The sequence below is a fragment of the Hippocampus guttulatus genome, chromosome 14 (genome assembly GCF_054856545.1).
Source record: "Hippocampus guttulatus isolate MCC_2025c chromosome 14, RoL_Hgut_1.0, whole genome shotgun sequence".
Lineage (NCBI taxonomy): Eukaryota > Metazoa > Chordata > Actinopteri > Syngnathiformes > Syngnathidae > Hippocampus > Hippocampus guttulatus.
The window spans coordinates 5,446,608-5,473,626 of NC_141274.1; the positions used below are offsets into that span (position 1 = coordinate 5,446,608).

Below are 27,019 nucleotides of genomic sequence, written 5' to 3' on the forward strand. Positions count from 1 at the left end.
AACAACACATGATTCTCCTCAACCTTGACGAGGCACCTCCATTGATATGAAAACCAAAAAAAAAAAAAAACACAAAACGCCGACATGCATGTGTGTGTTCACAATTCATCGTCATCATCTTGTGGACAAATACCATAAATATATTACAAACGCAGCAAAAAAAATTAAATAAAATTTGGTCACTTTTTCCAGTCTAAAAAGCTCATTTTTTGTTGAATAAACACGACTTGTCAGTAAAAAAAAAATACTTTTTTGACCAGAAAAATATAACTTTCATTGTACGCACTCATGTACACTAATTTTCGCGTATAAACACACACGCAAAGTAGTACAAGCGTGCACGTCATAAAATACGTATCAGCGTAGCATGTAGCATAGAGCATGTAGCATCTAGCATGTCGCGTGACAGGTTTGTGCGAGAAGCTTAAAAGATAGAAACGTGAATCAAGTGTAAAGCACACACGAGAAGCGGAGAAGGCGAAAAAAAAAAATGTCATGAATAGAGTTGGTGTTTAAATACAAAATGTGTTAATCCTCATGGTGGAGACGCTTTCCTCCCCAAAAAAGGATTAGGGAGTTTTGCAGGGATTAAAAAGAAAGAAAGTAAACATGATAAAGAAAGTTGCATGAAAATATGGGAAAGTTGTTTTGGAGAACTTGTCATGTGAGTCAGTGGAAAAAAAAAATGCTACAAGTTTTAGACATTTGGATTCCTTGGTACGCAGTAAACATATTTCAGAAAGGATAACACACACGCACACATTCTATTTAAAAAAAAAAAAAAAAAAAGATCAACCAAATATTAATCTCCAAAAAGACAAATAATACAATAACTATTGTCGGATAAACACAACAAAATAATATGACATGACCCGCATGAAAACTGTGGTATTTTCTAAACAATAATAAACACAAATCATGACATGAGGAACTTCCTATCTGGCCGCAACACTCTCTGGTTGCTATGGTAACGTTTAAGCGTGCTTTCAAAATAAGATACACCGCAAATACAAAGTGCATGAAAACATACGACTCACCATTGCCGCATATTCTGCAGTGGACTTGGTCCGTGGGAATTTCCTGTTGAGATAAATCCGTATCTTATTTAGGACTCCTGACACGGTCTATAAAATGTAGCTGTCTTTTTCTCGAAAGTTGTAGGCTCCTCTTTTGTCTCCTGGCTGGGCCTTTTCCCCTTCCCAAAGACGTTTGGGTTTTTTTGCTCATTTTGCTAGCTCCTGGATTTCATTTTAGCGGTAACTTAGCATGTGACCCAGAAGCTTGCCTTCGCCTGTGCCAAGAGTGACAAATTGTAGACGGATATAACAGAGAATCCGGTAATTTTTCAAAATAAAACATCTTTCATTCATGAAATGAATAAAACGGATGTAAGCTATTCATTCTTTCTGTGCGGCCTGGTACCAAATGACCCACGGACTGGTACTGGTCCGTGGCCCGGGGATTGGGGACCACTGGTCTAAAGTATTGGGACATGGACAGAACATGAAGAAAAAAAAATTGCAATCTGGACCAAAACAGTTTGGGCACATTTCACCTACACAAATGTATTGAGACATTTCCAGGATGCAAATAAGTGAAGAAAATGTGCCTATAATGGGCCGTGGACAGGACGTGATGAAAAAGTGGAATTTTTACAACTACAGACATAATCCTGGACCCTGGCACGAAATCATAAGTCAGCATAGCCAGCCGGTATGATATTATGCAGTGTTGCTGTCCTCAAGTCATAAAACAACAACAAATAATAAATGACAATCGTAAACCAACGGCAGTTATTTGACAGTGTCGCATGCCGGCATCACAGAGCGCGTTTGTGAGATTGGAGCGAGTGGGTCATTAGGCTGAGTGAAGTGGAACAAGCATCTCGATCAATGTCTCCTCCTGACACTTGACAACCTGACGCATGATCACACATGACGTCTTCTCCATCGTCCCTTCTGCGAGGGGGGTTGTGGGGGGGGGGGGGGGTGCAAATCCGGCGGTGCGCACACTTGATTGGATTCCTTTTATTCCCCCGGGGGGAAGCCTGCCGGAGCCTTTCAATTTTCACCGCGGCCATGCGATGAAGACACAAGGAAGATGATGTGGTCAGTCAGTGGAGGGCAAACAAAAGTATTAGGACAACTGCAGGAAGGCGCAAATTGATTTGAGGACAAAAGTCGGGCAAAAACAAAAAAAAGGAAATCTGTTTGGACAAAAGTTTTGGAACGTATACGAAGTGAAAAGGTGGACTTTGAGACAGAAGTGTCGGGATACCTATGGTGGTGAAAACAGCAGGGGGGGGGGCACGCAAAATTATTGTATTGGGACATGAAAGGAAAGAATGAAAAAGAAAGTTGGTGAGGTGAAAAGTGGAGGGCAAAAGTAATGGGACACCTATGGAAAGTGATGAAAATGTATGGCAAGGACAAAAGTACTGGGACCGGCACTCTTGTATTTAAATTATAGACGGTATGCGTGGATGAAATAATGAATCCGATATCGTTTGATTGTGTACCTATTAAAATGGCGAAGTGAGCGTGTCACACTGGCAGTAGCCGAATGACTTTAAAAAACCCAGCTTTCCACTAAATAACCTTCACAACATTGATTGTTTTGAAAACGTGTGTCTTAAGAATATTTTGATAATAATTAAAAAAAAAGGCAAGGTTTGCAAGGCGGTGTCACTTGTCCTTCCTTTTTCCGATCAACGGCAAGTCAAGCTTCAGCACTTTGCTTCATGCAAGTCAGCAACTGGCTGAATGCTGCACAGATCTTCGTGCACACGGGGTGCGTGCGTGTGTGTGTGTGCGCGTGCTGCAAGTTGTGTGACCAGCAGTTTCATTCCATGATCACACCTAGTTTTTCTTAATACTTTTATGATACTTTAAATCAGGGGTGCCCAAACTTTTTTTTTTGGACCGAAAATCTACTTTTCAATCAATCGATCAATCGACTCGTTAGCGCACACGGGCTCATACGCACGCACTTACACACGCAAGCCATGATGAGCATCAGATCAACGAAACAGACAGACAGTAGACACAAGAGTTTATGAGCTTGTGAAAACGATATCGCTGCCTACCTTCGTGGGAGTCCTGACGCGGATGCATGCGACGTACTTTTTGCAGCTTGTTAGCTACCGTAGCTCACGGGTACAGTTTAAAAATGTTTCTCTCGGTCGTCCAGATTGCCATTTTTTGCGAGTGCCATCGGTGAATTGTACACGAAACGCACCTTGCCTGATTATAATAATAATGATAACGAAGGCTACATCGCAACAGCTGTGATCGCAAGCTGCAATTGTAGACTGCTGACAACTTCCGGTGACGTAGGTCCTGCTTTATTTTATTTATTTTTTAAATGCGTTTTTTGAAAGTGAGACTGATAAAATGATTAGGGTGCAGTGTGCATTAACACAAAAACATATTACTAACATACACAGAGACACACACGTTTGTTTGTTTGTTTGTTTGTTTGTTTTTACGTCGGCACCCCTCGCGATCGACTCGGGACCAGTCCGCGTGCGACCGGTCGCTCGCGATTGACGTAATGGGCACCCCTGCTTTAAATAATCATTGTTAGATGTATTTTTAAAAATATATACATAATTTATGGGACATTTCGAAGGAATTTTATATGATTATTGTGATGTAGCCTTTATTATTTTTGTTTTTATTTAAAGCAATAATTTGGGGTGTTCTGCGTTTTTTGAATGTTAATTTATTTAATAAGTAAGCCAATATGTTTAGATAATAATACTATGAATATGTTTATTTGCACATTTTCAAATAACATTTGTGAGACTTAAAATAATTATAATAACAATTAAAGATAATTTGAAATTAGATTTTTTTTATAGGTTTCAAATATTCATGAAGCCAAATAAGATGGCATGTGAACGATTTACACCTTTATTCTTGGCAAATCCTTTTATTATTATTTTTAAACCTAATTTCTATTTTCAATTATATTTTTACCCCCCCCTCCCCCCTACCATGTACTTCATCTCCTCTGACAGTGACCCCCACCCCCACCATAACACCCCTGCATCCCCCAGGCCAGGCAGTAGCGCTATTTTCGGCCCCCGATTCTTGACATACTAATTATATAACGACAGCGACGCTAGCTGACTTTTTGCTGCTCCATTTCTTTTCTGTGCCAAAGAGTTTACAGTATACAGTACACACACGCACGCACACACACACACACACACACACACACGAACATGCATCGAGTGGCACGGCTTAAAATGTCAATCTTAACAATAGTGAGGTCAATATTGTGTGTAAACGCGAAGGAGGGAGCGTAAACTGTTTAGTACAATCCAAGACTTTGTGTAGAGAAAATAAAAATCTATTTACTGTAAAGGTCAATATTTGGAAATAGAAATCATGTGACGTCCTGCAGCCAATCAGTTACTAGTCATGAGTGCCGTTCAAATACGATATTAAAAAAGTCTTGCCATGAAATGGTTGGTGAAAATATGAATGAAGAAAAAGTTGCAATTGGATGATAGGGATTTTTTTTTTCATTTGTTACTTTTTCCATCCATCGATCCATTTTCTGATCCGCTTTATCCTCACAAGGGTCACGGGGCGTGCTGGGGCCATGCCAGCTGTCTTTGAGCAGTAGCCAGGGGACACCCTGAACCGGTTGCCAGCCAATCGCAGGGCACACAGAGAAGAACAAACATCTGCGCTCACACTCACACCTCGGGACAATTTAGAGTGTTCCATTAATCTTCCATGCATGCTTTTGGAGTGTGGGAGGAAACCGGAGGACCCGGGAGAAAACCCACGCCCCCCCCCCAAAAAAAGATGGCCGACGGACTGCTCAGAGGCCGTTCGCGACATGTGTCAGGAGACGCACAAACGTCGTCTTCGGGTGGTGATTTACGGCCGCCCAGCTGTTACGTAAGGCGATGAAATTCGCCGACCGCCGATGGCTCTGCGCTGCAGGGCGCACGAGAAGCCAACAAACTTTGATCCGCTCTCCAAATGTCAGCGCTCGGTTTTGCATATGCGGCAAAAATATTGATTTATGCTCAGTAGTCGCCATCACGAGCACCGCACGCCCTCGGCCACCTCAAAACAAAACACAAAGTGGCAACCTGAGCAGGTTAAAGGCGCATTTCAAATTTTTTTAAGGGTGGGGGCTAAACTAGTGTTAGCGTTTCAAAGTAGGGTTCGGGTTTCAAAATCGTGTTTCAAATAAGGTCTAATAGTTCAAAGTAGGGTTTGAAACTAGGGTTGTGGTTTGAAAGTAGGGTTTCAAATTAGGCTTGAGGTTTCAAAGTAGAGTTGAAAGCCCCCCCAGTCGAGGTTTTCAATTGAAGGAGGCGTCAAATATGTCGGCACAAAAAGTGTTCTGAGATGTCGGTCCCACTTTCTTGCCGTCTTTCAAGTGGAAATGAAATTTTCTTCCTTTTTCGCATCTCGCTGCATTTCGATAAGACATTCCATCTTCTTTTTTTTTTTTTTTTCCCTGCAGATGTGCGCCAACGCCGCGCCAGCGGCGAATTGGGCCACGGCGCATCTTTGTGGAATGAAACGCTCGCGCGGCCCAGGCTCCTGCGAGCGCCGGCTATCTCGCGCGCGCGGCTCCTCCTTGGACACGCCAGAGCGAGCGCTCGCACGTGTGGAACGGCCAAGTCCAAACTTCCAAACAAAATGGCGGACTTCCTGTGTCTTTCCCCGCATGGCTTCTTCAGACTTTTTTGTGCCTCCGCTCATAATAGACATGCTTACTGACGGCCTTTAAGAAAAAAAAAAACTTCCAAGTTCATCCTTTAAAGAAAGATTTTTGACTTTTTCAAGTGAGTCTTTTTGAAGCGCGCCATGAAAATGTCCTCAAACAAAATGGCTGACTTTCTTTGTCTCTTTCGTCAGGGCTTCCTGAGACTTATCTGTTAATGTACACGTGACCACTTTTCATGCTGCGAAGGGAATCTCCCCCCCCACCCCAAAAAAAGGGTTAGAGGAGTGACAGCTAGTCGATTTTAGGAGTTCACACACACACACAATAAAATGTTAACTATACCATAAATTGTATATTGATATTTTGTAGAGTCCTAAATTGCATCCTTCTGAAGCACACACACACACACACACACACACACACACACACACACGCACACATACAACGCAATTAAGTATGAATTGAGGTCCAAAAAAGAACATGTCTCAAAGTGTGTAAGTGTGCGTGTGTGTGTGTTTGTGTAGGTGAGAAAAGTGACAACAAGATTACGACCCTCAGTGCCACATTTGTGCTACAGGACCATGATAGCATGTTATTAGCGTATCACAAACGCGCGTGCGCACACACACACACACACACACGCACACACACACACACACGCACGCACACACACACACGCACGTTCAATCAACTGACAGCAGCCATTAGCTAAGTAGCAGATGCAGTTGGCCTCTTGACTTTTGTTTTGTACCACTCAGATGTGACCAAATTTACTAGAATTGCATTTATTTTTCAATAATTCATAAATGTCTTTTAGAGCATGAAATAAAATGCCGGAGGGGGTTAACTGACACGACAGAGAGTTCTGATGGCAGTAGTATTAGCATCCCCTAGTCCCGGTGTTGCGCACATAGATACTAGAGTGTATGTGTGTGTGTGTGTGTGTGTGTGTGTATGTAATGGCCAGTATGCGCAGACAAGCAATTCAAACCTAAAATTAAAAATAAAAACAACCTGGAATATTCGCAAAGTCTCAAGAGAGTGCCGGCTAGTTAGCAGTATCTTCAAGTTAGCGTCTTCATTCTATGCTACAAACTCATGACAAAGAAATATAAAAGGACACTTGAATCCAATAAAACCTTTTTTTTTATCCACTTTCCCATAGAAAATACATTCATACACATGTTGCGCATTTTACAAAACAAAGTAAAAACAAAGCGTCACATTTGATCATCCAAACAAGTCACATGGCAAATAAAAAAATAAAGAAAAATAATACTTGTGTTTGCAAAAAAAACCAAAAAAACATTTGAACGATTTGTTATTTTTTTCTTTTTTAATATCTTTTTTTTTGTTAGCTTTTTTTTTTAACAACCCCCACATGGTTTTATTGGTCCCCAGTTGAAAATGGGCCTTCTTGGAAAATGTCCGCAACAAAACTTTTGCTTTGTCAACCTCGCCGAGTGGAAGAAAACAAACAACCAAAACAAAGAACAATGGCCGCCCTCATCTTGTCGCGAATGAGTCGCAGGCTTGTTGTCGCAGCACAAGTTGCGCTTTTGTTAACCTTTAGCTTAGCTTACATCAGCGCTATGAGCCAAACGCCTTCCACAATCTGCACTCAACTCTCCATTCAAGATGCAATTTTTTTTTTGGTCATATTTTTCTGGCAATATGACACGAGTCCTAATTTTGACTCGCTATTAGCTTTAAGTCTTTTTTCCTCCCCAAAATAAAAAGTCATAAAATGTCAATTTTTTTTAAGAGGAGAAAAGTAGCAAGTTTACAATATTTAGCTCCCTGTTTTCTCGATATTTATACACTCGCATAATTTTGGGGGTTAAAAATTTCATTTACATTGAATTTTTTTCCCTCCCAAAAGTCTGAATATTTTGAGATATTTATTTTTCAACAAGAAAAATCTGAGGTTGAAGTCTTATTTTCTTCCGAGAAAGAAATTACATTCGCTTTTTTTTTTTTAAACAAAAACTCATCATTCTGAGATTTAAGTCCTTTTTTTCTAGCAAAATGTCAAACAACTACAAGATGAATGTTGAAACTTTTAGGGGTAGAAAAGTAGTACACAAGTTTTTGTTTTTTTTTTGGAAAAAAGTTAGATTACAAAATTAAAGTCTTACTGTAAACGTAAAATAAAAGTCAGAAAATCAAGTTTGTGTTGGGGGGGGAAAAAGTCAGAATATTGCAAGAATTATGTCAGCGCTTTTCAAGAAAACATTGGAAACTGCATTAAAAAAAAGTGAGAACATTTTCGGATTCAGGTCATACATTTTTCCCAAAAAGTCATACTCTTACAAATTCAAATGTATTCATTTATGTATGAATTAATTTTTAACTGTTTTCAAATGACAAGATTGAAGTTTATTTGGTTGCCGTGAGCGCTTCAAGCGAAACGTCGCCATTCAGCATCAACGCGATGACAAACCGGTCATGCAGGTTTCACTTGCGTCAACATGCGAGAGGAACAACCATGTCGTCGAGAAATTCTCACAGAGTCAGAACGCTTTTCAAGTTGAAGTTCAGACGGACGTTTAGTTGAATGTTGTATTTATTTATCGTGGCAGTGCGGGGGAGATATTCGTTGTTTTTTTGTTTTTTTTTTAGGAAAAAATTCAAGTATTAAATTGTCATTCTTGTCCCAAGAAAAGAAGTTGCAAATCACAACATTAAAATATATTTTAATTTTTTTTTCTTCGAGAAAAAAAATGGAATTTTACTACATTTATGTTGTATTTTTTTTTTTTCCAATTGGGAAGATCATGTTGACCTTTTTGACAAAAAAAAGTCACAATCTGAAATGAGTGTTGGATCTTTATCAAGTGGAAAAAAAGTCATTTATTTTGGCGATTGGCCATTTATTTAACTTTTTAATTGGATCATTTGAAAAGAATACATCTTAAATGTACATCGATTAAAGTCTTCGTATTTTTTTCCTGAGGAAAAAAGTCATAATATTACAAGACTAGTTAAAATGCAAAAATGTAAAGTCAAAATCTAAAAGGGGAGTCACATTTTCACATATAAATAATTTTGTCATCTTATTTTGAAAGCTCTCTGGTTGACTTGGAGCCGAAGGTTTCCTACACAGTAGCAAAGGCCGCCCACACATTCCTGTTTGACACAGTTGAAAGAAGAAAAAGAAATTGTCAAAAATGAAAATGTCTGTCTTTTTTTTCCCGACTGTGATGCGCGGGTTTTATTGTGGCGGGGAGTCGGTTGAGAGGAAATGAGTGTCTGTAAAGCTTTTTCAAGGACTGCATGTGTGTGTTGAATAGGACAAGGCCACTTGCGTAAGGCATCAGGAAGGTCAACAGTGCACTTTTTTTCCTCTCGCTTTTGTTTTGACATGTCTAAGCCAAAGAAAAAGTGAAGGCGACTCGCCTCTAAAAGCGCTATTATTAAGTGGTATTCCCAACAACAAAAAAGCCTTGTTATGCATCTTTCAACAATAGCAACGTGAAGCGAGCTGCTCTCCAACGACGTCATCCTGCAATCGCAACAAATGTGAACAGAGCCGCCCCCCCCACCCCTCACTCATGCAACCCCTGCCCTCCCCACAGCATTGACGTGACATCGACACCCGGTCAACACGCTGCAATTTGCACGCCAAGACACTAGTTGGCGATGTGACTTTTTTTTTCGGGAGGAGCATGTCAAGTCACGAGATGTGTTGACACGTAAACAAAAGGGCGAAATCATGACTGAGCTGTTCAGTCAAAAATAAAAAAACCCCGCCACACCTTCGAAAGAAAACACTGGAAAGAAAAAACGGCAATTAAATCCAAACCCTGTAGGATATGGAAATATTCATTGATTTCAAAAGAATAGAATTTTTATTATTTTTTCGTGCTTCAGTTTGAATTTTACAAGGTTAATGTCAGATTTTTCAAGAGGGGAAGTTGTAAAAGGATTCAAGGTGGATTTCTATCCCCCTCAAAAAATTTATTGATTTCTAGATTTTTTTTTTTTTTTTTTACTATTAGGAGATTAGCCATCTTCATGAGGAAAAACGTGCCAAAGATACTATTCCAAGCATAAATTAGACTTGATGAACTCACATTTTCTCTAGAAAAAGTTAGAAAATCGCAGGTTTTTTTCCAGGGGGGAAAAAAAAAGTTGCCACACCGGAGGATTTTTCAAGAAATTCATATTATTTCAGATTAAAGTCAAGTCATTTGTTTTTCGTGGCAAGTATTAGTTTGATGAGACGAATAAAGACAAATAAATCCTGTGTTATTGTGGGGACAGATTAGATTGGACTATACTGGAGTGTTTCTTTTTTCTGGAGAAAAAGTCACAAAATTAAGATTTTTTAAAAAAAAATGATTTTTTACAAATCTTGCTTTTCAGAGGAAAAAACGTCATAATTGTACAAATTCCTTTATCATTCATTCAGTAATTCATTTAAATAAGTTTTAATATGACACGATTTTAGTTGGGTTTTTTTGAGGGGAAAAAAGTTTTAATATGACAAAAATACAGAATTTTTTTTGGATCAGAAAAGTCAGAATACTTCCATTAAGATTAAAATTGGATTAAATTGATGTAAAAAAAGTCCTTATCTTGCAAGGTTCAATCTCATTTTGGATAGAAAATGCCTTCATTTTACAATATTAAAGTTGAATTATTAAAAAAAATAAATTAATAATAATAATCCTACAAGATTGAAGTCAAATTTTGGGGCGGGATAAAAAAAAAAATTTGGGGGGGGGGGCAAAATTGGATTTGATCAGAGCTGTAAAATGACCAGATGAAAATGAGTTTCCTTTCCAGCGTGTCCTTGACACTCCTGTGCCACTTCCCACTGTTGACGTTCATTGCTTTGAATTTCTCTCGCTTGCTTGAACAACAAAAATGAGCTTTCTGGCGTGTGTGTTTTCAGACAGGCTACGTAATACATTGCACATTTATTAGCTGCACCCAAAAAAAATCCTCCCTCTCTTATTTTTTTTCTTCTTTTTTGTCTTTTTTTTTCCAATGAGCAGGAAGCTGTAGTTCCACCTCCAGTCCTCCAGAGGGCACACAAACAAACATAGAAACCGTCCGTTGCTCTCCAGGCTTTCTTCTCATTCACTCGGAGACAAAAAGACGCCATTCGTCCACCATGCACGCCGCACTTCAGCAAACCATCGCAGGCATCCGCAGTCCAAACACTCCGCTGCGCCCCCGAAAAGTCCCAAGATCCTCCGGCCAGGGGTAAGGAGGGGGCCTTAAAAAAAAAAAAAGCGCCAAACACCATACACCAATTCCCGTCCTTTTCGGAACTTTCCTACTCCAGCACAGCGAGCTGTCGGAGGCACTGAGTACGGTGCAAAACGAGAGCCTGCGTGTACGTCCTGCTTTTTTTCCCCCCCGCTGACGGGAACGTCGTCCGCCACGGTGCGCCGCCGTGGTACCTTGTCGACACGCCCCACCGGCCTCGCTGACGCCACACAGGTCAGGAAACATCTGCCCGATTTGTCCCGCCTTGGCCTTCCACGCCGCCGCCTTAGATGTGCCGCTTCATGTGCAAGGCCAGATGGTCCGAACGGGAAAAACACCTGAGCAAAAGTGAGAAAAGTTGCAGCACATTAGTGAGCACGGGACAGGCCGATTTGCTAAAATTTCCATTTGGAAATCGTGACATTAGCATGTAGCATTAGCATGTAGCACAGCAAAAAGTAATGTCAAGAATAAAGTCAGCCATTTTTGGGCCTCCCCAAAAAAGGTATTATGAGACGTTCAGAGATGAAATTACGGTTAAAAAAAAGTTATGAAACGACAAGATTGAAATCCGATGATTTCCCCCAAGAAGAAAAATGTTCATAAAGTACCTGTCGCAGTGGCTGCATTTGAATGGCTTGGCTCCGGTGTGCTTCCTGAAATGGCGCGTCAGCTCATCGCTGCGCGCAAAGCGCCACTCGCAGCCTTCCCACGAGCATCTGTACGGCTTCTCGCCTGCCACGCAAAAACATAAAAACACGCAAGCGCGTAAGCCGCCGTGCACAAACAAAGACAACAAAATGGCGGCTGAAAAGAGTTGTCATTGAAGTTAGGATGGCTAATGTACAGTACGTCCGGTTTATGGCATGACATACAATTCTACTGACTAATGTTGCCACTGTTGTCACAGACAAATATAGTATGCAGTGTTCTGTCGACATTATTTATTCCTGTATCGTATTCACGAGTCATGGTAATTGTGCCTGTATAGTTAAGACATCAAATGCTGCTAGCTTATCTTGCTATTTTTGTTCGCTCACATCGGGATAGTATCCATGCATCAGATTGCTTCTTTTCAAAGGACAATTTTTAATTTGTGTCGTTTTCGTGCGACACAAAACGATACTGAATGTTGCCGACTCGTGTGAGTTGAGCAGAAAAACAAGCTAGGGTGCAGTGGTATGCAGCTTATGTAATGTGTGTGAGCGTGTGGTGGCATTAATGGCGGTGGAGTGGAGGGGAGGGGGGGGGGGGGGCGGGGTGCGCTCACATGGTCGGGCAAGGATGCGAGGAATGCGACTTCCTCCGCGAATGGGAGCCACTGAAGCTGTAAACAGCCCGCTTGCGGGTCAAAGTTGACGAGGCTCACATGTGAACGGTGACGGCGCAGCACCGCGCTCATGAAAGCTAAGGCAAAGAGCACATTTCCCATCTCGTTTTTTTTTTTTTGGTGGGTTATTTTTTTTCCCCGATGGCAGGCGTTCCCAGGACGAAATGTCAGCCGTGTTTGCAGGATAAACACGGTCTGTTTGACAACATCAAAGGATATTTCCCTCTCTCAAATCTAAAAGTTGACATAAACAAACCAATTTGGCAAAAAAAAAAAAGAAAGAAAGAAATACCCTTCCACCTCATTTAACATGACATTCAAAAGTTGCTTCAAAAAGCTAAAATTCACTGGACCTACAGCCTTTGTTTTGACTTTTTGGGGGGGGGGTTGAGGAGAGCGCGCGAGTCAACTTTAGTGGGAATGCTTAAAGGGGTGTGTGGCTGCAAAAATCTGCGGAAGGCTAACAGGAAGACTGAAGTGTAAAAGAATGAAGTGGAGATGTAAACAAATGCCTCCCAGGGGGTGCGCAGGCATCTTCCGGGAAGGCTTCCGGAGACAGAGGCTTTTGACTATTTTTGGGGGACATCAACTCTCTCTTGTGCTGGAAAAAAATGAGTCTGATATCTCTTATTGTAGCGGATGGTCACAAATCCTTATGAACTACAGTCAGATTAGTCGCTTTTTTTTTGCAGAAGATAAACAATACACGCCAATGAGTCTTGCTTGTTCGATTGTCTGTCTACATGTGGTTGTCCGTGGTTGTGTTGAAGTATCCGTTGCTTAAAGGTTTCTAACACCAATAATTTCGATGCGATTTGCTAGCTATCTGTGCCGTTTTCCATTATCTATGAGCATTAGGCTAGCAGAAAAGAAAAAAAAAATCCCCATAACGACAGCTTCTAACTTGGAAAACGATTAAGTCGGTCGGGTCACTCGTACTTCAAGGCACGAGTGTATTTTCAGAATGCGGGTTGATCAGGTATTAACTCATTCAGTACCAGCTAATTCTGGGCCAAGTCTGAAAAGACGTTTAAAAACGTCTTTGGGAGTGAATGAGTTAAGTGTTCGATGTGGTGCGTACCTGTGTGGGTGCGCTGGTGCGCCTTGAGGTGCGAGCTCTTGGTGTACACCTTCCTGCATCCGTTGAAGAGACACCTGTGCACTCGCCTCCTGCCGTCGGGCGATGCTTCCCCACTGACGAGCCCCGCCCTCTCCGCCCCGCCGCTCGTCCTGCCTTTCCCCGCTGTATGCGGCCCGGCATGGCCGCCGCCCCCCCACACCTGCAAGCCCGCCAGGCCCTCCTTGGCCAGCTCGGGTGAAGAGGGCGGCGTCCCGATGATGACGGCGGCGGCGCAGGCGGCGCTCAGGTCCTCCTCGGGGCTGTCGCCCAGGAGATCGGCCAGCGAGCCGGCGGGGAAGTCGAGGGTGGGCGACAGTTCTTCGGAACAGTCCGACGCTTCGCTGCTGGCGTCCGAGTGGAAGCAGCAGCCCGCGGCGTCTCGGCTCTCCGGGGGTTCCTCGTCCTCCTTGGCCAGCTTGGGGTCGGCCGCCTTGTCGCCACAGGCCAGCATCAGTTTGCTCCACAGATCCTCTTGGTTGTCAAACTTCAGCTCGGACGCCGACACGTACGGCTCGGCCTGCAGGTAGCGCTCCAGCTCCAAGCATGTCTAAAAAAAAACAACAACAACAAGAAGAAGACACAAAGGTCAATATAAGGAAAGGGAAGTTGTCATTTTTGTTATAAGAGTGTACCACACATTTAGTAATGCGCTCATTGTTTTACATAAACGGGTGCAATTGACTTTCATGCTGTTTGGAACAAAAGTGCGCAGGACACATGGCAAAACCGATCGCGGGCTTGTCATTTATGAATAGAAATGTTCGACAAAGGGACAGCACGCAGAGTTCGCATTAAAGCACTTCATGATTTGAAGTGACGAGTTGTTGATTTAGATGTCACATTGCATTCTTGAACAAGAACATTTGCTTCAGAGGTTGAAATTAGGAAGTGGTTTTTATTCCAAACGGTGAAATGCGAAACACTCGCTGAAACTGAAAGAGTCTGCATTAAAGCATGGCCACAAAACTATTTCTTGATTGAGTTCCCAGATCATATTACTGAACATAAAAACAAAGTTTCGTGGTTGAAACAGTTTGTTCTTGTTGAGGATGTCCAAATGTGAATCGGTCACTGACATTGAAACAGTCTGCATTAAAGCTCTTCATGGGGAAACATTTGTTGTGGTGGTTGAAATTCATAACTGGCTCTTGTCCAAAACAACAGAGCACTCGCTGGAATCGAAAGAGTCTGAATTAAAGCACGTCACGATTGCGCAATGAAACACAGTCCTTATTTAGATGTCAAATTATATTCCTGAACATAAAAACAAGATAGAGGTTGTTCAAAATGTTACAACGCAAATCACCCGCTGAACCGGGACGACTGCATTAAAGCACTTGATGAACTATTTGGGGATTGAGACGTCAAATTTCATTACTGAACGTAAAAGTGAATTTTAGCGGTAGAAATGGATCGGTTTTGTTCAAAACGCTGCAAAGCGCCATCGCTGACACTGAAACAGTGTGCATTAAAGCCCTTCATGAATAAAAATGAGTTTCCTGAATGTAAAAAAAAAATGTGTTTCAGTGGTTCGATTTCCTTGTTCTAGTCAAAACTTTCAATCACAAAGTGCAAAAAACCCCCCTGAAAGAGTCCACATTAAAGCGCCACGTGACACCGGCGGCTCTCCTTACCCCCTTCTCCATTCCTTTTGCAACTGCAGCGAGCCGAACCAGGAAGTAAAGCGAAAGGGTCGCATGCCGATGTCATGCGCGTTGACGAACATTCCCGATGTAGGATTGCGAACTGCCGTCTGTGTGCCAAGTGCTTGTAGATCTTTTAGCACCATCAATTATTCAGCATAATGTGGATTTAATAATGCATTTGGAGGCATGGCTAGAAATAACATCGCACGCCGGGGACCTGCGAGGAGGATGCGAGATTGGTGGTGGCGGTGGTGGTGGTGGTGGTGGGTGGGGGCGGGGGTGGGGGCAGTCAGGGAATGGTTGTGTGTGCGTGTGTGTGCGCCATAAAAAGCTCCGGCATGAATACTGCAAGATCCACTTTGGGAATGTATGCGGGGGGGCTTTGGAAGCCGCTATTGTGGGTCCAGCGGGGGCAGAATTCCGACGGTTGCAGATAACTGGAAGATGCCTCATTAAAGGAATCTGCAGCGGCATTCCCAGACAAAACGTGTTGAGGAGAAGAATGTGGACACCAAGTCCAGAGTTGCATCCCACTCCAAGTTGAAATGTTGCAAACCAAAGCATGCAACTCCTGGAATTTGGCTCCGGGCCTGTCTCGGGGGAAGTCTGACAGGAGCCATTCCGCTCCAAGACGAGGATGTTGAATTTGAATGAGAAACAAGGAAGGAAAAATTGAAACAGTGGCCAACACGAAGAGCTCACTGACATTCAAAGACTCTGCATCAAAGCACTTCACCGTGGCACCAAGTTATTTCTTCATTATGAAATTAGTGGGCAATTGTATTGCTGAATGGGGAAAACATGTTTTCGTGATTGAAATTCAATTTGTTCCCGAGTTCACTTTGAAGTGTAAAGAGATGAAAGAACTCGAAAGAGTCTGCAAAGCACTTGACGATGGCGCTCAAGTATTGCTCGATTTGGATGTCAAATTGCATTCATTAAAAATCTAAATTTGCTTTTGGCCGTTGAAACTGCTCATTCCTGTTCAAAACGGTCCAACTTTGAGAGCTAACTGGAATTGAGAGTTCATATCAAAGCATTTTATTTGGACAAACGTCCTGAAGAGCAAAAAAGCAAGTTTTTTGTTGTTGTTGTTTTGTTTTGTTTTTGGTGGTTGGAATTGCTCTTTCCTGTCTGAAACCTGGTCAGCGTTTAGAGCTCATTCCATTGTAAAAAGTCCACATTCAATCATTTCTCAATGTAGATGTTAAATGACCTTTCTGAAGCCGCACAAGTCGTTTTTAGTGGTTGAAACTGTTCATTGCTAGTCAAAACAGTTCCATTTCTCGATGATATCCAAACTTATATCTGGACTTTCCTGTTTCAAACTTAAATGCAAAGCGTCCGCATTGAAGCGCTTGTGCGACGCCACATTATTCTTATTTATAAATTATGAAAATTAAAAAATGAACGTTACAGGCTGGTAGTTTTCCCTCTCGTGCTTGCTGTCGCTTTAGCTGTCAGTCTGCGCGCGGGCACGCGTGACAGCTCCACGCGCGCGCATGTCGACCATCGGAGCTTGCCCTGGGGGAGGTCCGGAATTCCACTCCGACCTATTCTTTTTTTCCGACGATGAAAAAGTCGCTTTTAAAAAAGTGGAAATAATAGAGTCGGGTTGCTGTCAGTCTGCGCGCGTGCACACGTGACAGCTCCTTGCAGGCACGCACGCATGTCTATCCCCGGAACTTGGCACCAGGCTGGCCAGCCTGCCTGCCTGCCTTCGGGGAGGTCTGACAAGCAGCGTCATCGCTCTGCTATGCAAGGATTATTATTTTTACATTTCTATGAAACGAACAAAAGCAATCTATCGCATAAATCTCGTCGGCTGGGTAGCTGTCGCTCGCCGCGCGTGCACAAATGACAGCTTCGTGCACGAGCACGCGCGATGGTCGCGAATGCAAAGTTTGCAAAAGGGGACGCACATCGCCAGCGCGCTCCACGAACAAGTGACGCAAAAATGCCATCAACAAGTTGGCCCCGAATGCACGCGCCAACTTGGGTCCCTTTTTGGAGGTCTTACAAACAACCAAACAAACACAAACATTTGAAGTCTTCTTTTTCCTCTCGTGCAATTAATTACCTGCTGCCAGTACTCCTCCAGGGACGGTAACGCGGAAAAGTATCCGGTGTCGTGCACGATCTGGAGCTCCTGGAAGATGCTGCACATGGGGATGACGTCCATCTCAGAAGGCTGCCTGGTGGTCGTACGTACGTACGTGCGTGCCTGCGTGCGCGTGTACGTCGCGCTGGTTGCGGAGCGCAGCAGTCACTGATTGAAGTCTGCTCCCGAGTGTCAGCTCCCTCTCAACTCACCTCTTCCTCTTCGTTCTCGCGGTTACAACCACACACGAACATGAACCACGTGACATCATGACGTTTCAGGCCGCTCCAGCCAATGAGCTGCGGGCAGCGCTCGACCCGCCTGCCGGTGCTGTCGGCACCAATGACTGCCCGCAGCCGGAGCCTCTGCCCTGGCCTGGTTGGTTGCGCAGCCCCGAGCGGGTTTCGCTGCTCATTGGGCCGCGCCGGAGCTATTTTTAGGCCGCTATATAAGCGCTCACATGCAGGAAGCAAAGCGCGAGCGGAGCGCCCCGAGAGTGCGCGGTTTGGCGGGGGTGACTCTCCGGAGGAATAGCGGCGCAAGTGCTGTGGAGCGCAGACGGGGACATGCTTTCCACTCCGGCTGTGGAGGACGCGTACGCCGGAGGTCTGAACATCGTATGCCTTTTTTTATCCAGCTATTCCTATGACATAGTGACATCATGAAACTATATTATACGTCCAGCCCCCCCCCCCCATACCCTACTTTTTATTTAACATGGTGAAGAATATATGTGTTTTAAAAAGTTGTAATTTTGAAAAAGGAGACTTTTAAAATAAACTGATGATTTTTCAAGTAATTATTGTAATATATTAAAAAAAAAACTTTAAAAATACATTTCATTAAGTGCAACACTATGACGTTTAAAAAAAAAAGATAAATCATGTACGACAACAACTTGTTTTGGGGGGGAAAAAATACATTTTTATTCTCGGAAAGACTACGACTTTTTTTTCTACGGAAAAAATAACACGTCCTTTTTTTCTTTTTAGCATATCCCTAATACTCTAATCTACGTTAAAACGTGATCGACAGTCTGTGGTATGTATGCCGAAGCTACAGGTGGCACTATAACCCATAACTGTAAGCCTTCTTGAGCCAATCAGAGGCTTGATGAAAGACATTTCCTGGGAAAAGGCACAACAGCGAAAAGGGAGGGAAAGCTATCTTCTTGTTTCCAGATGACTTTTCCAAGAGAAGACTTTGGAAAATAAGATCAGGCATACCTGCAAAGACCAGACTTAAATACTCCATTCCCGCTCCCCAACCCTACTGCTGCAGCCTTCATGAATATTTATCAGAGGTTCTATGTTTCCATACATTGTTGATTTATGTTCTTGATTTGTGTCTCATGAGGATGTCAACGTCAAGGAAGGAAAAATTGAAACAGTGGCAAACATGAAGAGCTCACTGACATTCAAAGACTCTGCATCAAAGCACTTCACCGTGGCACCAAGTTATTTCTTCATTAAGAAATTAGTTGGCAACCCAAACCACCAAACCCAAAAATAAAGACTGAAACAACTATGAAACAAACCAATTAATCTCTATAGCTCTATATGTCAAGCTGTCTATGTGCGGCTTGGCTCCCCCCCGCCCCACATAAAAAAAAAGCCAAGAGGCTCTCGAATGGAGCCTTGTGGAACACCACCCGCTCCTCTCTCATTATGTATAATTGGAACTTAGAGATTCTTCAAAAAGATTATTTCAAATTATCCATCCATCCATCCAGTTTTTCCTTACTTTCGACCATGGGAAAAAGAAAATACTCTCTCTTAGAAAATGTTGGTATTTTAATGAAAATATTACACTTGTGGGGGGGATTTTTTTGCCCCTCCCCGAAAATTCTAATTACCCCCCACCACCCTTCAAAAGAGCTTTTTACAGTTTTATCTTTAAAAAAATTCCAGCTTTTAAAATCATGACTTCTTTTTCAACATATACATTTTTTTCTTTTCCGAATGGCACTCCACACCAGTACAATTAATAAAAAAACTCATTGATAATTTTTTATGCACCCAGCCCTTCAATAAGAATTCTATTGACAATGCAGGATGGTCACATGATTACCCCCCCCCCCTAAAAAAGATCAGCGACTTCATATCTAGCGGCAATGCACGAGGGACGTGTGTGACAAACTGTCTCTCTGGCAACTATATTAGCACCACGCGGCTAGCCTATGGATAGCTATACGCTCACACACGCACACACGTGATTTGTTGCCTCACTTTGGAGCACGCCAGTTGCAATATTGATGCAGAAGTACATTTTATGACAAAGGAGTAAAATGTGCCACTTTTCCACCGTAAACTTTACGACACTTTATTGTCTCAAAGTAATTAAGAGAGCATTAAGTTTAATGTGCGGCGCACAGCTCAGGATTACACACAAACACACGCACAGCAAAATATTGCTCATAAAACATGTTCACGTTTAAATGTAATTGCTGTCCCAAAAAACAAACAAACAAAAAACAGCTACAAATTAATAGTTTTGTTGTCGTGTTCTTCAAACAAAAGAGTTTTCGATCACCAATTTCAATCCAATTTTCTTCTTTAAAAACTTTTTTGTTTTGGTCCAAAAAATGTTTCATTTTATTTGAAATTCAAAACAAAAAACTCAAAAATTTTGGACAAAACAACATGTATCTTCAAATCTTTCAACACGCAAATAAAAAACATTTTTGATGTTTTTTAGGTAAAAATGAAGAAGCAAAAATTTTATGGAATATTTTGCCAACTTTTTTTTATGACATGACACCCAAAAACGTTGGCTTCCTATTAAGAAAATGTTCTCAAAATGCAACCTTTCAGCAAGTGTTTCACTGTGCTCTCACAACATCACATGTCGTTGTGTTCTTGTTGTGAACGCCGAGTTCAAATCATCACAAGACTTCTTGATGAACAACAATTGGATTATAAACCCATGGACGATTGGGCACAGTGGCGTTTCCACAAAAGGATGTTCAGTGAGAGACCAAAGCGGTCCGATTTTTGACATTTATCGTGTTTGTTTGTTGGCATCCTTCTTTGATGAACAACAACAGGGCACTGGAAAGCTGAAAATACAAACAAATGTTGGCACCAGTGTGACAGAGCCACGTGAAATTTGGTGGCCACCTCTATGGTGATCACAACAGGACAAACGAAAAAGTCTCAAGAACCTGTGCCCCAAATTAAACAGGAAGTCGGTCATTTTGGTTTGATGCAGCCATTTTGGGGCTGCGTGAGTCCAAAAACGGGATTCGCCTAAAAATCATTTTGGGATTTGATGATTTTTTTAAGTGTGTTGCGAGAAACTATTCAAACTATCGCAAATGCCAATCAAAAGTGAGCATGTTTATTTTTATTTGATAAGCAGTTTAGAAAATGGATGGATACTTATTATTGGCCCAGCTCTCATACAGGTGTACCTAATGAAGTGCCCAGTGCCCGCGCATGTGAAGGTACACCGAAGCTGCGTTTGAGCCTCGTGACTTTTGCTTTTATATTTGTCTGCTTTGTATTTAAGAGGACATTTGCGCATTGATACACTTCACAGTGTATCGGTCAAGGTAACAGGCGACTGCTGTTTGTGCATCATGGGATAAAGATGACTCATCATCATCTCACACACACACACACACACACGCACAAAGGAATAAAGTGATTCCAGATGACATGAAATAAGCTGCGTCCATGTTCAAAGTGATTGTCTTTGACATTCATCCAATTGCAGCAGCCGAGGTTGCCATGGTGACCATCACATATTCACTGTCCAATATTTGGTCACCACAGTGAAGAACAACAGCTTGTTAGCCGACCAGTTGCGAGGACATGGGGGGAAAAAAAAATCTATTTTGAAATATTCTATCAATAAGACCCGCCCCCCTCTCCATTAGCATTACCGGAAATAAAAAGGCAATTTTATTTTTTTTTACACTCTTATTTTTAGTCTGGTAGTTTTGGTCAGCAAGATGATTGCATAAAGTACATGAATGATTTCCATGAAACTAAAAGGATTGGATGCAAATGTATTGTAGTTTAGCGTTAACGCATTCACTGACAGCCGTTTTCAAAGCTTCCCCATATCGGTTGCCCTTTTGAGAGCATTCTTTCAAGACCGACAGAATATTGTGTTCTGAGACAACATAAGAACTGAACCTACATCAAAACATGACAACCACATCATCTATTCTGATGATTTTGACAAATTTTCAACTTACTGTGACAAATACTCTCTTGATACCATATCATACACGCTCTCCGGTTGATAGCCTAAATTTGTCCGACTCCGAATGTGTCGGCATTTCTCTTGCTTAAAAAAAAAAAATCAACCTGTCGAGACTGATTGCGTGATCTTTATCTTCAACTCAAAAGCTGTGCTGGGCGCAAATCCAAATTAATTTGTGTGTGGCAGTCGACGCTAGCTTCCAGTTCATGAATTTGGTTGTCCGCGCCAATCAATGAGTTAAAGACAACCGAACAGAAGTGAGCAGTCTCTGTAACATTATGTTCGGTCAGAACATTTAATTTAGCAATTCCTTCGTGCAGCACACTTTTGAGAATCACTCCATGATTTGCCTTAATAAAGTGCTGAGTCATCACGCTCGGTCATCCAGAGGACATCCTCCACTAGCACGAAGTCACTACGTTACAGCACGTACAGTATACATCACATTTACACTCATGTGACATGATTCATCAGGGATTCCTGCCCTGTATACGTCGAACGGCGGGGAGAGATCATTGATCATCAGCGCGGTGCAGAAATCACGGCCGCCGTGCAGCAATGCATTGTGGGTCTTTGCGTCCCCCCCGGGGAACGACAACATAGAAGGAGAGGAAATGAATGTCGGCCCCAGATAAGAGCGCTGAGGTGAGTGTGCCGTGTGTTGTGTGTGAGAAAAGTGATGTCACGAGTGATGTCACATATTTGAACTGTGAAGCGTGCGCCAAACAAGGCTTCCAGGATATCTCTCATTTTTGTGTAATTCTGATCGCCTGACTTAGAAACCAGTGAACAAAAGATCGGGTTAACTTCAGCTACAGTTATTTTAAATGTTTTAGGTTTTTTTTTCTGCGTGTCTGCTAACTGACTAAACGACAACTCAATCAACCCTACAAAGTAGCGTTTTATTTTGAGCTTTTTGCCACCTGACTGATCGATCCTCTTGACCGACTACCAAACTGAGAATTGCATCTGACAAAAAAACCTCACCAAACTGTTGTTATAATCCTTCGTCCTAACTGATGGACCAACCCAGTGTGACTCACGCGAATCGGTTATCTCATTTTTGTGTCATTCTGCTTCCAAATCTAACACTCAGGTTGCCTTTGTGATTTTGGCATAACCGTACTTACAAACGAACCGGCAATGGCAATTCTTTGAGTCGCTTTTCACAACACGACTGTAAAAATGTCGAGTCCGTCTCTCCGCAGAGGTTTCGGAGAGCATTTGTAGGTGTAGCAAATAAGGTCCGAGCCGAGTAGCCCGCATCCTGTTGTTGACGAGAGGACAGGAAGCGTCCGCATCCCCTCCAAAGGGAAATGCAGGCGGCTTATAAATAGCGACAACAGGTAGTGTCCTGGCCACGCTGCTTGGAAGCGTTATCTGTCCGATACGTCTTGCTGTACCGATACGAAATGTCAAGCTCAGTGGGTCACGCGCTGCACTTGTTGCCTTCTCAACAAGATTCACTGTGACCAAGAACTTGAATTTCGTACGCTTTTTTTTCCAAGCCTTTTCACAAACAACCTGATGATGTTCCCTCCTTACTTTTGCTGCACACAATTTTGACGTCCCAACACATTCACTCCACCAGTCCCTCCCATGAGAGATCTATTTTATAATAAAAAGAACTAAACAAACTCACCCACCAACAAACTTAACCCTTTCAGAGACAGCGTTTCCTACAGTGGACAGCTGTCCATGTTATCAGGTTACAGGGTGCATGAACGGGTTCAACCAACCAGCAAACTAAACCACCCAACCAACCAACCAACCAACGAGCCACCCAAAAATCTAACCAATTCAAATCAACGAACCAACCAACCAACGAAAGCGAGCAACAGATTTAACCACAAAAAACAACCAGCAAAACAACCAAGCGATAAAGAAGCTAATCAAGAAACCGACCAACCAACAAACTAAACCGAACCATCGAGGGAGGGGAGACACTTGATGACACATGAAAGAGAGACACTTGCTGCTTTTGCTGTTTGAACATTTTGTTTGTCGCGGGGGAAAAAAATGGGACTCAACTCACCAACCCCGCATTATTCTCTGCATTGAGTGACCAACCGGTATACAGCCGACCAAGCAACCAACATTTGACTTTCAACCCTGTACTTATTCCAGGAGAAGTGGCCTCAACCAGGACTGTCGAGAGAATAACAATAAACACGGGAAGATTCATATTCAAAGTGGCCACATTTCTTCATTTTTCATCAAGATAAGTTGATTGTTTTACCTTTCATGACACGTAGAAAGTGTTTGGCCCAAGATGTTTTACTGTCCGCGCACGATTGATCATGTCATAGAACGTTTTGCAACTTTTACTTTCCTTTCCAAGTGTGGGCAAGTTTGACGACGCGGCTCCGGCCGGCGAAGTTCATGCATGCCTGGAGAAGGGCATCATGGGAGTTCTGCCGCGCTCCCACGCAGCCCACCCCCCCCAGTGGCAGCTGCGAATGTGATGAGAGGAGCAAAAGACCCCAGAGGGAACCCCGAGCCAACCCCCACCCTGGTTACGCTGCCATAATGCCGATAAACAGGAACCTTTCTTCCCACTGTAATACCGTGACCCCCCCGCCCCAAACCGGGGCCCCCAAAACACCTCCCCTTTTTCCTTTTTCCTCCGCACTCCAAGGGGAACCCTCCACGCCACCAGCGGCATTCCACATCCTGTCCGACCGACTCGCATACAACACATCAGCAACTTTCTCAAGATGTCTCAGTTATGATGTAAAAAAGTTATTTCAAGAAACCCAGACATTAGCAGTAACCTCCGCCAAGGCTTCTTTCTGTTCTTTCGACTGCATCCGAGGGCCCAAAAATGATTAATCCAATGAGGATGAACATGGCAATTTAGTTCTTGTTTTTAGGAAATGAAGGAAGGATGATGGCAGGAGCAAATACAACAGTGTTAAAAAATTGTATAAAACACCAATGGAAATTTCGATGTGAGAGGTTGTTTAAATGGTTACAACCCAAGTAACAACATTTCTGATGCATGTGTCAAAATGATGTTAAATCCCAAATCAAAGGCAGGTCTTTAACTATTTCACTGCTCCTTTGGCATGACATACGTAGCCCGACTTTGGATGCAATTCTTTCACCAACCTATACTGGCACAGGACTCAAGTCATGACAGTAAAACTTTGTCTCCAAAAAAACCCCCCCAAAAAAACTTCAAGGCTAAAAAGAGCGATCAGAACACTATCTGTAACTTCAGTATACACCAGTTGTTACCATCGCAAACCGAGGATCCCTGTAATGTTTTGACCACCAGTCCACGAATCACTTTTGGGTCCCGATCCACCATTTTGACCAAACCAACCCAACAACTGAGAAACCAGCCAACGACTAATCAAAAAACAGCCAACAAACAAATTCAACCAACCAACCAACCAACCCATCGACAACTTTATTGAACAAATTGACCTAAAATAACAAACCAAACCAACCAGCGATCGAAATTAACCCACCCACCAACCAACTACACCACAAACTAACCAACTGACCTGAACAAAACTAAACCAACTAGGCAAACAAACTAAACCAACCCACAGAGTACATCAACCAACCAATGAACTCGCAAATTCAACAACTTAGCAAACCAACAACTTAAACTAACTCACCAAGCTAGCAAGCAACCAACCATCTATACAACCAACAAACGAAACTAACCAGCCGGGCCAACCAACAGAACAAACCATTAAACAAATAAACAAAAAAAAAATCCAAACCAACCAATTTACAACCTAACCCAACCTCGGAACCAGCAAACTAAGCCAGTCACCCAAACAACAACTCAAAGCAACAAACAAACCAACAAATGTTCCAACGGGCAATGCTCATGCAGTCATCGTGACTGTTTGTTGTCCACAACAAAAAAACAAAACAAGCCGAGAGAACATCCACAGCTGGAGGCTAAAAAATGCTCAACACATGTTTCACAAAGGAAGCGCACTGTCATTTGGTCGGCATGGTTACGACGACAACAGGAACTGAAAGTAAAGAGCGTGCCATTTTGCTTTCGATGTTAATGACTCGTGACGGCTAGTTGACAAAGTCTCAACCACACACAAGAACTGTTAGTGAATGAATGCTGAAAGTCGAGGATGAAGTCATCGGTGCTCAGGCTAATTTCTATTTTTGTTGTTGTTTTTTTAAGCCAGGTTAACTTAATACAATGGCATTTAGTAGGCACATCAATCATGAATAGAGCAACTAAAAAGTTCCAAGACATGCCGGAGCGGCCTTGTCCCTTGGATTTCATTTTCAAAATTCATCCCACAAAGTCACTGTTACTTGGCAATTTAAATTTGGGATGTCTTTCATGAGTAGAGGTGGCACGGCGATCGACTGGTTAGCACATTGGCCTCACAGTGCAGAGGTGGCAAGGCCTTCCTGTGTGGAGTTTGCATGTCCTCAACGTGCCTGCATGGGTTTTCTCCGGGTACTCCGGCTTTCTCCAACATTCCAAAAAGGCGAATGGAATACTCTAAATTGTCCCTAGGTGTGATTGTGAGCCTGCGACCCTGATGAGGATAAGCACATTACAAATGGATGGATGGATGGATCTCATGAGTCGACCCACAAAAACATCTTAAGAAGCTATGCTAACCGACTGACCTAAAACCAACTCATTTCCAGGGATCGTCACCGCTGAATTTCCCTTTTGAAAACTAGCTTCACTCAGCAATGTGAAATCTGGTTGACATGTCTATCATGAGTAGACCCACAAAAAAAAAATCTCCAGAAGCAAGGCCCGGTAAGCCACAGCAAGTCTGCCCTTTTAGTTTTGAAGCGGCTATTTTTCAGCTTGTCCTCAAGACCTACAAGACGTTGAAGAGGATGTAGAGGTCTACTCGCTCATACCTTTCAGGCTAAATGCTACAACACCACGTAGCCTTCTGACATGTGACTGACTTTGTGTCAAGAAACAACATCAAGAGTGAGTGACGTGCCCACCAAAGCCATCAATCACCAAGCACAAATTACAGGACGACCTTCGCCTGGCAACAACCCACCGTGCGTCTGCTGGCCGGCCAATGACAATAACAGCAACGTGCACGTGTTTTGGCATTTCTGAGTCACACTCGCCGTCAACGTAGCATTAGCCACACCACACCGCTAACTTTTGGTCTGGCTTGTTTTGTGTCCTTTATGAGTCAGAACTGGGCGTGTATGATTGCGTTGCGACAGTTGTTATTTTAGGAATGTGGGTGATTGTACATTTTGCGTTTGTCAATTTTTGATGCAGCGAGGATGGGAGCCATTGGCTTTTTATTTTCTTTGTGCTACACCATGTCGTGGGTTTTCCTTGACCGCTGTGTGATTTATTTCAATTAAAATAAATAAATAAATGGGGTTTGGTGACAATGTCTTGAGGTTAGGGATGGACAATCTAGCTTTAAAACAAAATATCAACTTTTTCTGCGCAAAAATCACATTTTAATCTGACATTTGTTTGATTTCTTCTTAGTTCCCCATCCCCTAACTTCCACAGAATCATAGAAATACTTGAGTGCGTTGCAATACGGGTGACCTTTTAGTTTTGTCGAGATACAAGTCACGAGTCGGACAATTTTTTTTTCTTTTTTTGCTTTGGTTTGCTGGTAAAATTGGAGATACAAGTACTCACTTGACAAAAAGCAGCAGTTTGGCAGAAAGTAAACAATTGTTCCAAAAAAAGA

At 42.6% G+C, this 27,019-nt stretch overlaps 1 protein-coding gene and 1 long non-coding RNA gene across 3 annotated transcripts; one reads left to right on the forward strand and one right to left on the reverse strand.

The window, feature by feature from the left end:
• Window positions 1-6,828: 6,828 nt before the first annotated feature.
• LOC147194608 (Krueppel-like factor 6) lies at window positions 6,829-17,354 on the reverse strand. Of its 2 annotated transcripts, none has more exons than XM_086128676.1 (4): window positions 17,097-17,354; window positions 13,332-13,917; window positions 11,532-11,655; window positions 6,829-11,258 (listed from the first exon to the last, which is right to left on the reverse strand). In XM_086128676.1, the coding sequence occupies exons 1-4, from the start codon at window positions 17,196-17,198 to the stop codon at window positions 11,207-11,209; spliced, it is 864 nt and encodes a 287-aa protein (XP_085984802.1). In that variant the 5' UTR covers window positions 17,199-17,354; the 3' UTR covers window positions 6,829-11,206. The 2 variants fall into 2 exon arrangements, with proteins under 2 accessions (XP_085984802.1, XP_085984804.1); XM_086128678.1 differs by lacking the exon at window positions 17,097-17,354 and adding an exon at window positions 15,005-17,088.
• A 245-nt stretch (window positions 17,355-17,599) lies between these two features.
• LOC147194609 (uncharacterized) lies at window positions 17,600-26,705 on the forward strand. The gene is made up of 3 exons (XR_015102793.1): window positions 17,600-17,723; window positions 21,804-21,974; window positions 23,457-26,705. It is a non-coding gene; the product is annotated as an uncharacterized LOC147194609 (long non-coding RNA).
• The last annotated feature ends 314 nt before the right edge of the window (window positions 26,706-27,019 follow it).

What these genes read in the sequence shown, in the direction of transcription:
- LOC147194608 (XM_086128676.1), bottom strand. Translation starts at nt 17,198, where the DNA reads ATGGACGTCATCCCCATGTGCAGCATCTTCCAGGAGCTCCAGATCGTG. An exon ending in TGGAGGAGTACTGGCAGCAG is followed by an intron (nt 13,918 to 17,096) that starts GTAATTAATTGC and finishes GTTTTTTTTTAG; the next exon opens with ACATGCTTGGAGCTGGAGCG. An exon ending in GCACCAGCGCACCCACACAG is followed by an intron (nt 11,656 to 13,331) that starts GTACGCACCACA and finishes TTTGCGTGGCAG; the next exon opens with GCGAGAAGCCGTACAGATGC.